Raw genomic sequence first — 13,067 nt, 5'->3', positions numbered from 1 at the left:
TTCCTGACAGGGTCTTGTCATTCCCCTGGTCAGGTGGTGGCTGCTCCCCCAATTACATCTCAGCTCACAGAGAATAGAGTGTAATACATGTGATTGGATGACACATCTTACATCAGACAAAACACTTAACTCCTGCCTTGCCAGGCAGGATCTACCATTGCAATGTCCCCATGTAGTGTGATGTAGTGACATGCTGTGGGGCTGACTAGACCCTACACAGACAGTAAGCTACATGGTGGGACGTCTTCGCAACCACTCCTCCGCCTTGCATCGGCGAGGGTGTTGCAGATGTTCTTGTAAAGCAAGCTGGAAGCTGATTGGGGAAGTGCCACCACCTGACCAAGGGAGTATATAAACCACTGCTGGGCAGGAGCACATGGTCTTGGATTCCAGTCAGTAGATAGAGAAGCAGGTCCAGTGTCCAGCTCCCCACAGAGCTGCTCTGCAGAGCCACTACCAGGAAGAAGAGGTACCACAGGCCATTGCCTGATACATCACTTAAGTCCCATAGCAGAGGTCCCCATCTGGACTCAGCGCCATCCCTACCAGCCCAGCCTGCAGCTACTAGAGAGCCTGCAGGCTGAGAGTAACCGTCCTGCGCAGTGGCGTAACTAGGAGAAGCAGGGCCCCATAGCAGATTTTTGCATGGGGCCCCCCTTAAAAATATTCATACATACACACACGTTTATACAATCACACACATTTATACACTTAAATACACAACACAACATTCTACACTCACTTTTATATACTCGTCCACACATTCATACGTATACACTCATATGCACAAATTTATGTACTCATATATACATTTATACACTAATACATACAGTATAATAGTATTATACATACAGTATATATGCATCAAAGTTGCATGCATACTGTTTATATACAGCACATACATATAGCATACATACATCATATTCTTTTACATAGGTGTACACCCAATGTGTATACACAAACATGCAGTATAAAGACACCATATACACACATACTGAATCTATATACAGTATATACACACAAAATGCATATACATACAGCATATAATCACACATACAGTATATACAGCATATAAACATAGTACATGCAGTATATGCAGCATATACACACACAGCATATACACACACAGCTGCTGTGTGGGTGGGCGGCACAGTGAAGAAAAGGGGGTTCAACCCGGTGGGTGCAGGCTACGGCGTGTCTGATCCAAAGACCGCTGCATTCAACAATAAACCAAAAAAGTAGCAGCACTCCGTATCCAATTCAAGGGTGTTTATTCACCAAGTGACAATGTAGCAACGTTTCAGCTAACTCAATGTAGCCATTATCAAGCTACACAAACAGCATATACACACACAGCATATATACACACACAGCATATATACACACAAAGCATATACATACACAGCATATACACACACACAGCATATACACACACAGCATATACACACACAGCATATACACACACACAGCATGTATATACACACACAGCATATACACACACACAGCATATACACACACAGCATATATACACACACACAGCATATGTACACACACACAGCATACATACACACAGCATATATACACACACACAGCATATATACACACACACAGCATAAACACACACACAGCATATACACACACACACACACAGCATATATATATACACACACACACACACAGCATATACACACAGCATATATACACACATATAGCATACATTCATTAACTATACATACATATTTAGGGACTTACATTTGTTGCAGACCGGCTTATGTGTAGTGGGGTGGGTCGGTTAGGAGGCATCCTGCGAGCCAAGGAAATGTGCCGGCCGGGCGGCTGCGGCAACAACTTGGCGGCCAAGGAAGCAGTGTAAAGGAAGGGCGCGGGACCAAGGTGCGGGATAGGCGGCCGCGGGAGCAGCGCTGAGGGCGGTCAGCCACGGGAGCAACATTGAGGGAGTTCAGCCACAGGAGCAGCATTGATGGCCGGCGGGCAGCTCCCGGACCAGTGTGCCGGCCGGGCGGCTGCGTGACCAGGGTACCGGCCAGGCGGCCATGAGAGCATCATGCTGACCGGGCACCCGCGGACCAGTTTCAGTTGCGGGAGCAGTGTGCCAGCTGGGCGGACTGGGCAGCCACAAGAGTATCATGCCAGCCGGGTAGCCACGGGAGCAGTGTGGAGGGTGGGTGGCCAGCTGCAGGGAGCAGTGTGGGGGGCCGGTGGGCAGCTGCGGGAGCAGTGTGCCGGCCGGGGGACAAGGGTACCAGGCGGGCGGCTGCGAGAGCTTCTTATCAGCCGGGCAGCCGCAAGAGCAGTGTGGAGGACCGGTGGGCAGCTCCCGGACCAGTGTGCCGGCGGCCGAGGGACCAAGGTAACGGCCGGGCACCCGCGGGAGCAGCGTTGAGAACGGTCGGGCCCTACCGGCCGGGCGGCCATGGGAGCAGCGTAGCGGGCGGCCGCCAGAGGGGCGTGGCCGGACAGGTCAGAAACTCTGGGGCGAGACAAAGAGGGGGGCGGGCATGGGATTGATCGTTTACCTTAATGCACCGTATAGCAGGGCCCGGGCGGTGGTCGGACCGGGTACGGAAATGCAGCGCAGTCTGCAGACGTTGTGATTGTGCCACTGCCCGGGCCCCTGAAGCTCACGGGCCCCGTAGCAACCGCTACGACTGCTACGGCGGTAGTTACGCCACTGGTCCTGCGGACCAGCTATCTCTCCCCAGTTTACAGCTCGCAAAATCTGCTATTAGCCGTTTCTGGCCATTGCCTGCTGTTGAATAAAGAACTGTAAGTTGATTTGCAAAACGTTACCTCCGTCTGATCCATGGATCCAGGCTGCTCACCAGCACGGGCTTCCCCATCCATCACCCAGAGATTCATCCTACAAACACTCAGGGGTTGCCCCAGGGGGAAACCAGTACATCAGCCTCTCCCTCCATATTTCTTGCACACACTACCTGCTGGAGACCTGCCAGGCTATAGGTCCGTCCTCTGGTCCCCATACCAAGCCCAGTGACCACAGCCCAAGACCGCACTAGCCAGCTACTCTGGTATTCTGTGCTCCAGCTGCCTCCAGGCCCAAAGAAAAGGATAGGCCCCGGTGGGGGATGTTGTATACACTTCAAAACAACATAATGGGGCAGATTTACTTAACCAGGCCATTTGCGATCCAGCGGTGCGTTCTCTGCGGTGGATTTGGGTCTTCCGGTGATTCACTAAGGCAGTTCCTCCGACGTCCACCAGGTGTCGCTACTGCTCTGAAGTCGTACGATTTGCACCCTGCTTCATCACAAAATAAAATAAATCTCAGTATCCATCATTAATGATTATTTGTTGATCTTGATTCACATGCTCATGTTGATGATTCTTTGTCTTCATCCTTCATCATGATACCCAATCAAACAACCACCGTCTATGTGAAGACTAGGGATAGATTCTTACTACAAAGCACAGTGGGGCAGATTTACTTACCCGGCCCATTCGCGATCCAGCGGCGCGTTCTCTGCACAGGATTCGGGTCCGGACGGGATTTATGAAGGTAGTTCCTCCGCCGTCCACCAGCTCTGAAAATCATCTCAATGCGCCGGAATGCACCACCTCGGACCAGGTGAAGGTAAGCGCTTCCCAAGCGACACTTTTTCGGTTTTTAAATGCGGCGGTTTTTCCGAATACGTCGGGTTTTCGTTCGGCCACCCCCCCTCGATTTCCGTCGCGCGAATGCCGGCGCCGATGCGCCACAATCCGATCGCGTGCGCCACAATCCCGGGGCAATTCAGGTACAATCGGTGCAAATCGGAAATATTCGGGTAACACGTCGGGAAAACGCGAATCGGGCCCTTAGTAAATGACCCCCAGTGTGTATGTTTCTCTGAGCTCTCCCGAGAGAAGGTCCTTTTACCTTAGCCTTATTTACCCCTAACCCCCAAACCAAATCTGCTTCTCAATAAACAATGAAGATCTTTACTTCAGAGTGGATCCTGAGGTTCTAGACTGGAGACACACCTGTGTCACTTGGGACTCCTCTAACTGTGGATGAACAGCAAGCTTTACCCTAGAAGAGAAACCAATACCAGATCTCCCATAGGACGAGTGTCATGCAGTTTTGGTGGGGTATTTCATACAGGTCAATGAGTGAGTGATGTCAACATTTGGAATCATGTTTGAAATCCATTTATGATGGAGATCTTTTTAGATGACTCCTTCACTGTAATAGAAAATTTCTAGAGCATAGTCAAAGGGAATGCTCTAAACAATCCGATATTTCATAAAAAAAAGAGGAAATGTGAACCCATTTTTTTACTTCTACATCTGTAATCCCATGATGCATCTTTCTGTTACAATATGGTCCTTGCTTTATGACTAGATCTCGGCCATTGGTAAATATAGGCAGTCCCCGTCTTAATGGAAACCTACAATGAGGAATCTACCATGAGAAGTAGATCTGATGGTAGATTCCTCCTGCCTCTGCCCTCATCTGTAATGGAACCTGGAACCTAACTTGTAAAAACATTATTTTAGTAATATGTAAATTAAGCAGTAAAGTATTTGACAAACTGCTGATAGTGTAAGTTTTTTTTCCAGAGAGATTTGTTTTTTTTTTTTTTTGTAGTTCACTTCAACTGTGAGAAACAAAATCCCCACCAAAAAATCCTAAAAATCCCACTGGAGGGAATTTGTCAAGGTTCATAAGCACACGGCCAGGAGTTACTTCTACTCCCACTGTTACAATACCTTGACACAAGGGAGCCATAGTATGACCCAATCCTGCCAGGGCCTGGGGTAGAATTGTCCTGTTGAAGTTTGATAAATCTCCCCCATTGTATCATTGGATTATTAAATAATTAACATTTTATTGCATCACATTAAAAGTATTTGAAACAATAGAAAAACAGAAGCTAATATTCGGTACAGAATTACAGAGGTCAGAGGTTTCATCTAGTTCTTGGAGATTGTACACACTGCGGTGGGATTCTGGCCAAGTTCTCCATACAGATCTTCTTCAGATGGTTTGGTTACTTGACCTGTTACGGATGAGTTGTTTGGACAGACTCTAAAGTTTGGAGTTAACTGTTGTACTTCCAGGCATGTGGTTCTTATATTTTGGCTATGTGAGATGTCCATGGATCCTCTTCATACCCGCATCGCTGGAGCAGCTGGGTTCCTTTTGTTGGAAGCAAGTGATACCCAGAAGCCTTGTGAATCAAGTGGACTGGGCTGAAAACCGTTCCATAAGGCACCAGATATGTGGAAAAAATGTTTATATCTGCTTTTGCTTCACTTGGAGAAATTGCATTCTTGTTATTAATCTAGTGGTTACAAAGCAGCATAGCCAGGAACTAGGGGGAACATTTATCAAAGTTTTTTAGACTGTTTCTAGCGTTTTTTGCACAATAATCTGGCGCAGTTTGTTAATTTGGCGCATTTTTGCAACATTTTATGGCGCACAGCAAAGACTTAGCAAAGTTGGGTGTGTCCTGCAGAACTTGGCCAAACTAGAACCTTAACCTGTCTACTGTCTAAGGTTATATTAGGTAGCCCCACTTTAGTCTACTGGAAAGAGCTATACGAATTTACCCAGGAACACTCTGACTTGATGCCAATGAATAACCAATCCCATATTCTCTGACCACCCATGGTAGTAAAATTGGGTAGGCTACAAAGAGCCCTGATAGCATTGGGCAGAAGTGGTCACAAGGCTAATCGGGGCATAGATGGACCAGGAAATTGGATTTCGACTACTCCTAAGTAGCCCATGAGAAACCTTAAGATGGTGTCAAGAGGGGTTGTGGTCTCTGCACTTGTATCTCACTAAATTTGCACTTTTATTTATTCTAGTGACATGGTTTATCCCTAATCTGGTCTACAAATACAGCTAAGGAGGAAATCTGATATGGGATTTAATGTTATCACACAAGAAAACATGAAATTCATGGGAAGAAGGTGTGAAGAGTTCTCCTGAGATACATAAAAGTTTAACATTCCAAAACTAGTGCCAAAAGAATTTCAAGTCTAAACTTTCCCATGTGATGTAACTTTAGATCTACAAGATAAGCCTCCTGTATATATAAGACCTCAACATCTGCTTAAGGCACAGGAACCTGTGGATCTGATACAGCAGAAGGTAAGACATCTGTCCTCTTAGTGTCTTCAGCCTGGTGCTGCAGTGTATTATTATTATTATATTATTCTATATTATATATTATGTTATGCACTACAATACGGTATAATGAAGTGTAAGATATCAACATTATTATAATCATAAAAATAATAATTATTATGTAGATCATGGTTGTGTAAAACCATTGTCCGGACTGTTGCAGGATAGCATCTAGTTGTCAGGCCCCCGTGTTGCTCGCTGTCCCTGCAATCATCTAAAGGTATGTTGGGATTTGATAATAAAAGTCATTCTCTGATGTATGTACAGCACATATGATATGGCATTAGGGAGATAAATAAGAGCAGTGAGAGGCAGTAATCACAAGACAGAGACGTATGTCAAATTCTGGGACCACCAGTCATGAGGCAAGTTGAGCCTCTTGCCTCAGGCAGCCTCACCTTCAGCAAAATAGGGGGCAGCAACAGGGGGGCAGTCCCAACAAAGCTTAACCTGACTCTTAAAACTACTGTCTATTCACACGCAATGTCAGCATGAGAGAACCCACTTACTAAAACAAATAACCTGATATATTGGTATAGGATGGGAAGAGGGGGCGCCATTCTATAGCTCGTCTATGGCAGCAGATAGTTTAGGTTCACCCCCGATCTAATCAGCCCCACCCCCAGCTAGAAATACTCTATGAACTCACCTGTGATTAGTAAAATATTTTTCCTAGCCTAAAGGCCTCAATAGCAACATTTCTCTCTAAAGACACAACTTGCTGGTATATAGAGATACATCTACCCTGTATGTGTCGATATTTTAGAAGTTTAAGGAAAACAGATACGTAGGGGGAGATTTATCAGTGTTTCTATGGCAGTTTTCAGGCATAAAAGCACTGAAATAATCACAATTTCTTGTCGGCGTGGGGGGAGTGTAAAGGGGGAGTAACTGCCGGCAGAGTGTTCCGGTGAGGAGGATTCCTGACCCATGTCTAAAGCCTGCGCATATTTACTGCTGAATGTTTTTGACGCAAAACTATGCCAGGTTGGGTCTTGTGTAGTTTTGTCTGGTGGCACAGTCGCCTCGACAGATACATCAGGAGGTCTAAGCCATGGCAGGTGGGTGGCGCCATTATAATATGCCATGTGCACAGAGCAACAGCTATGATAAATGTCCCCCATACTGTTTTTTCTTTTTTCTTTGCTTTAAGGTCATTAGGTTGTAGAAAAACTGGCAAATAAGTTCTATAACATGGCAGATTTAATGTGCTTGTCACATAGATTGGATGAGTACAACATCTTCCAGTGAAGGTTCCAGTGTCCTCCTACATGGCATCATCCCTTAGAGATGGTCCTGGTTTAGGACAATCTTTCTCTTCAAAAATATTGAATTCTTTCTATTGTTTTTTTATCCCCAGAAAATGAAAAACTTTCTCATCCTGTTTGCTCTCCTTGCTGGATGTGTTGCCTTTGAAGGTAAATGTCCTGTACTATATGTGATCTTATACATCTCCACTTCTATGATCTTCTTAAAATTAGCCACATAGTTCATTCCACTCCACTAGAAATACAATATGCACCAGGGGCAGTGTCACCTTCATACATTGCTAATATTTAAGCTCCTATAACCTCAAGGTGTTAAAATATCTAAGATCCTGTAAAAACTTCTAGTGTAGACTTTGCAGGTCGTAGAGGATGTGAATAGAAACCAGTTTATTGTAACAAGTCAGGTCCACATGTTTGGGTCCTTTGGCTCACCAAAAATTGATGCCAAATGTGATTATAGTACATTAAAGGAAACCTACCATCAGGAATATACTAACTGAGGTAAAGGTAGATACCTTGCCATCTACTAAGCCCTACACTGCCTTTACCTAAAATTTTAACCATAAATAGCTAAATAAAAACTAACTAAAAACTTTATCATTTATGCAGATGAACTTCAGAGTCTACTGGGGCGTGGAGTAGCCTGGCCGAGCAATGGAAGCTAAGGCTACACCTTGCCTCTGTATGCTCTAAAGCAGTGATGGCGAACCTTTTAGCGGCCGAGTGCCCAAACTGCAACCCAAAACCCCCCTTATTTATCACGAGGTGCCACCCAAAAGTTAAAGCGGTAACTTGTTGCTCCCTGTTCAACAACTTTCATATTGGCCTCCTGAGGATAGCAACACAGTAGAAAGATGGAAAATTTTCATCATTTTAGCTTCTTTCCAGTGTCCCTCTGTACACAGAGAATTGTGGGACCAGAAGAAGGTCCTCCAAAGATAATTCGGCCCTGTCTACACATTCTCCCTCTCCCTACAGTCCCAAGTCCAAAGCAAGTATCAAAATATCACTGAAAGCAGCACCTTTTAAGTTGCTTGGGACTGCAGGAAGATCCTTAGAGTCCTGTCTGGTGTGTTGGGGCAATGGCCCGGGTGCCCACAAAAAGGGATCCGAGTGCCGCCTCTGGCACCCGTGCCATAGGTTCGCCACCACTGCTCTAAAGTCTTATCTTGGTGTACGGCCCCAAAATGCTCTCGGCAATTCAGCCAGTGCCCACACATGTGCAGTAACTTCTTGCACTTTTCATCAGTGATCTGAGTTACTGCGCATGCGTGGGCACGGGCTGCATAGCCGAACAGCGCTGCGGGGCTGTGCCCAGAGGTAAGACTTTGGAGGCTACAGGGGTGTAGGGTAGCCTTTAGACTTAGCTCCCGGTGCTTGGCCAGGCTTCTCCACACCCAAGTAGTAGTAAAATAATTTACGGATGAGCTGGAGTGGCCTTTTAAAAAAAAAAATAAACGTGTACTTACCTCCTCCATCGCTCCCGATGTCCAGCGCCACAGTCCGTCTGATCCGTGCACCTGTTTGTTTACAGGAGATGGGCAGCCACTTCTACCAGCGGGAACTTTCAAGTGGTGAACAGTAGTAAATCAGTAGAAATGAAAAGGATTCCAGCACATCGGGGGTCATTTACCAGATGGCCCGAATTGTGTTTTTCCGTCGGATTACCCAAATATTACCGTTTTGTGACGATTTTCCCTGAATTGGCCCGGTTTTTGGCGCATGCGATCAGATTGTGGCGCATCGGCGCCGGCATGCACGCAACAGAAATCGGGGGGTCGTGGCCATCAGAAAACTGCTGTGGCCATAAGTACATCTGCCCCATTGATACATCCAATAAAAGTCTTCTTAATTATAATAAACTGAGTTTAAAATACATCCAATAAGTTTTTGACTCTGGGTAGTACAGAACATGTTAACTACTTATATGATGTATTTAACCTATGTTTACTGTAATAAAGAAGACTTTTATTGGATGTGTCCATTTGGTGGAATCCTCATTGTTTTTTCTGATTCTATACACATGCCTGTCCAATGTTTTTCTGAGCACTCATTGTCCTATATTCGCTGAAATGTACTCCAAGAATTGGCTAAGAAGGTATCGTATTTTGTTTTGTACACATGAACAGTAGAAATTGATGGTTATTGATGACATATTATATTGGAGGGTGCTTATTGATGACATATTACCACTATGTTTCTATGATTGCAACTTTTTATATTTTTTATTTTAGGTAAAAATATCATCATTTTTCCAAAGCAAACAGCCACCGACCATGTGATTCTGACACCGACTCTGGTCAAACCTTTAGACCAATTTACCATATGCCTCCGGTCCTATACCGACCTCACCCAAGAACACGCTATTATCTCCATCGCCTTGCCCGGTACAGGAAATTACAACGCTTTCATTATTTATCCCAAACCTCCAAATTCCTACTACATTTTTATCAATCAAGAAGAAGTTATTTTTAAGGTGGATTCTGGAGTTGTAGAGTGGAAAAACACTTGTGTCACTTGGGATTCTGAAACAGGACTGGTCCAACTCTGGATAAACGGCAAACGTTACCCTAGAAAAGGTACGAAGACTGGATCTCCCATCGGACCTCGGATGAGTGTTGTCCTTGGGCAGGAACAAGACAGTTTTGGTGGTGGGTTTGATGCTAAGCAGTCTTTTCAAGGGGAAATATATGATGTCCATATGTGGGATTATGTTTTGCCCTCTAATACCTTGAGCATTTTTTGTTATTCTGATTTAAGTGGAAATATCTTTGACTGGAAAAATGGAACTCAAGTGAGGAAAGGGGGTGTTATCACCAAGGTATATGATATTACTAATGCATGATTAGCAAAAGTGATGGAAATCTATAGGGGCCCTCAGCTGATACAATGTATACATCATCTGAGATAACAAGGGCTGATGTTGTGTATTTACTAGGGTTGAAACCCATCCATTACACCTAATAAACTTGCAATCACTGCTAAAATGATTCATAAATTATTCCCAATTATGTAGTGTTTAACAAACCCCAACCTGGTATTAGTGCAGAGGAGCAGGATCCGAGAGCAGCATTGCAGGGAGCACTTCAGGGGTAAAGGCCCGCCCTCAGAGCACTTGAAGGACCCCAAGCCTCAAATTGGAGATGAATTCTTCACAGTCATGGTGTAACTAACTACATACAAAAATTATAGAATGGACCTCCATTGGTTGAAAAGATCCCTTTCACAGAGGACCTTTCACCACCCCAAATATATTAAAGTCAACATACCATGATGTAGGGGCTTGATTCAGGGGCACTTTGAATTTTGCTCCTAGTCCCCTTTGTTCCTGAGATACGAACCCCGGTCTCTGACTATTCATTGTCCAGGACCGTTAGAGAGGAGGAGCTGCAGCACAGGCGTGTGTGAGTATCTAAGCTTCTCTGACACCTTCCAATCAGTGGCAGATAAGTCAGAGAAGAGCATCCTTATGTAAAGCGCACCTGCTTTGTTTGGCACATAGAACACTACGTGTGTTGTTAGCTGCAGGACTGTGAAAAATGTAATCATATCTCAGGATTGTAGCTGGACTAAGAACACTGTGGTGCACTGGTATGTGGGATTTCTTCATTTAACTCAAAACATCCCCCCCCCCTTTGAGTACCTGCTGATGTATTCAAACAGAAGCATGCTACAGCAGTGACTTATAGCAGAGGGGAGGGACTGTGCTGTGTTTGGTGACTAGATCTCATATAGGGATGAGACCCTATTCAATTCGAGTTCGGCCAGACCTGAATTGAAAAATTATTTTCAGGTCCAGGTCTGAGTATTGGACCTGGAGCCCAAACAGTAACTCCTGTGATTGGCACTGCACTCCATGCGTGCTGCAGGATGCAGGCTGGCGTCATGACGCGTACATGCATCTCTGCACTGAAGACAATACGCAGCTGTTGGCAGAAGAGCCAGACGAAGAGGAGAAAGGGAGCCCTGGACCTAAAGTGAGAATAACTGCCCTTATTTTATTTTTTTTGGGTGGTCACATTACTTATACATATTTGGAAGGAAACTGTATATGGGGAATCTGCATGTATTCTTCCTGGGGGGGGGGGGGGGTTCATAGTATAATTAATTCACAAGGGGCTATATGTTATTATCCATGGGGAGGGCTGTATATAATGGATCCATAACAGGGGCTATACATAATGAATCCATGGAGGGGGCTAAATATAATGAATCCATGTAGAGGGGCAGTATATAATGAATCCATGGGGTGGGCTGTATATAATGAATCCATGGCGGGGTCTATACATAATAAATCCATGGAGGGGGCTATATATATAATGAATCCATGTGGAGGGGCTGTATATAATGAATCCATGGGGAGGGGCTGTATATAATGAATCCACGTGGAGGGGCTATATATAATGAATCCACGTGGAGGGGCTATATATAATGAATCCATGTGGAGGGGCATTATATAATGAATTCACGTGGAGGGGTTGTATATAATGAATCCTTGGTGGGGGCTATATATAATAAATCCATGTGGAGGGGCTGTATATAATGAATCCATGGTGGGGGCTGTATATAATAAATCCATGTGGAGGGGCTGTACATAATGAATCCATGAGGAGGGGCTGTATATAATGAATCCATGGGGAGGTGCTGTATATAATGAATCCATGAGGAGGGGCTGTATATAATGAATCCATGGGGAGGTACTGTATATAATGAATCCATGAGGAGGGGCTGTATATAATGAATCCATGGGGAGGTGCTGTATATAATAAATCCATGGGGAGGAGATGTATATAATGAATCCATGAGGAGGGGCTGTATATAATAAATCCATGTGGAGGGGGTGTATATAATGAATCCATGGGGAGGTGCTGTATATAATGAATTCATGAGGAGGGGCTGTATATAATGAATCCATGGGGAGGTGCTGTATATAATGAATCCATGGGGAGGAGCTGTATATAATGAATCCATGAGGAGGGGCTGTATATAATAAATCCATGTGGAGGGGCTGTATAAAATTAATCCATGGGATGGCTCAATATAATTAATCTATGAGGGGACTGTATATAATGCCACCACATGAGCTGACTTCAAAGCAACCCACTGGCGCTCTGTTTTTCAGTGGCCTTCGGAAACCCGGAGCTGACCCGGAAACCCGGGTATGTCCTAAGCTTTTAATCTATCTGAAGGTATAGTCAAAGTAGATGTCTCTCTGCATCACCGATGAGCTTCCACCTCTGCAGTGTGTGGCAGAGGTGGCGGGTGCTATGTAATGACCTCATTGTGCCTGCCTCCTACAGAGCCAGGCATACCTGCATGATGGGAGAGAGGAGGAGAGCTGCTGTTGGGGAATGGGAAAAGTTGAGTATTTGCTATTTTTTTATTAATTACTGCAAAAAGGAAGAAGAGGTGAGGAGATTAACATGAAGGGAGCAATTTAATGAGTAGGGTTACTAAAATGGTGCAGGATAAATTGAGGGGTATTATAAAATAGGGCTGCTAAAGGTAAGTGGTAAATATACATCTGTCCCTGATTTATCATGATGGATTTTAATAGCAGATTTCCTTAAAGTGAACCTGTCCCCTCTGAAAAGGCACATAAGCCCTATATAGTACCTTATGTATGACTGTACCAGTGTCCC

General features: G+C 44.8%; 1 protein-coding gene across 2 annotated transcripts; it reads left to right on the top strand.

Moving 5' to 3' along the window:
* Positions 1–6,048: 6,048 nt before the first annotated feature.
* Positions 6,049–10,412, top strand: LOC140069429 (jeltraxin-like). 2 transcript variants are annotated; one of them, XM_072115124.1, is made up of 4 exons: positions 6,092–6,121; positions 6,321–6,377; positions 7,518–7,575; positions 9,660–10,412. In XM_072115124.1, exons 3-4 carry the CDS (start codon positions 7,521–7,523, stop codon positions 10,268–10,270), a joined length of 666 nt encoding a protein of 221 aa, XP_071971225.1. In that variant the 5' UTR covers positions 6,092–6,121; positions 6,321–6,377; positions 7,518–7,520; the 3' UTR covers positions 10,271–10,412. The 2 variants fall into 2 exon arrangements, with proteins under 2 accessions (XP_071971224.1, XP_071971225.1); XM_072115123.1 differs by lacking the exon at positions 6,321–6,377 and having other exon boundaries at positions 6,049–6,121.
* The last annotated feature ends 2,655 nt before the right edge of the window (positions 10,413–13,067 follow it).

This window comes from Engystomops pustulosus, chromosome 7 (genome assembly GCF_040894005.1).
Source record: "Engystomops pustulosus chromosome 7, aEngPut4.maternal, whole genome shotgun sequence".
In the NCBI taxonomy this organism is placed as follows: Eukaryota; Metazoa; Chordata; class Amphibia; order Anura; family Leptodactylidae; genus Engystomops; species Engystomops pustulosus.
The sequence above is the reverse complement of the archived record's forward strand: the minus strand, read 5'-3'. Positions and strand labels throughout refer to the sequence as shown.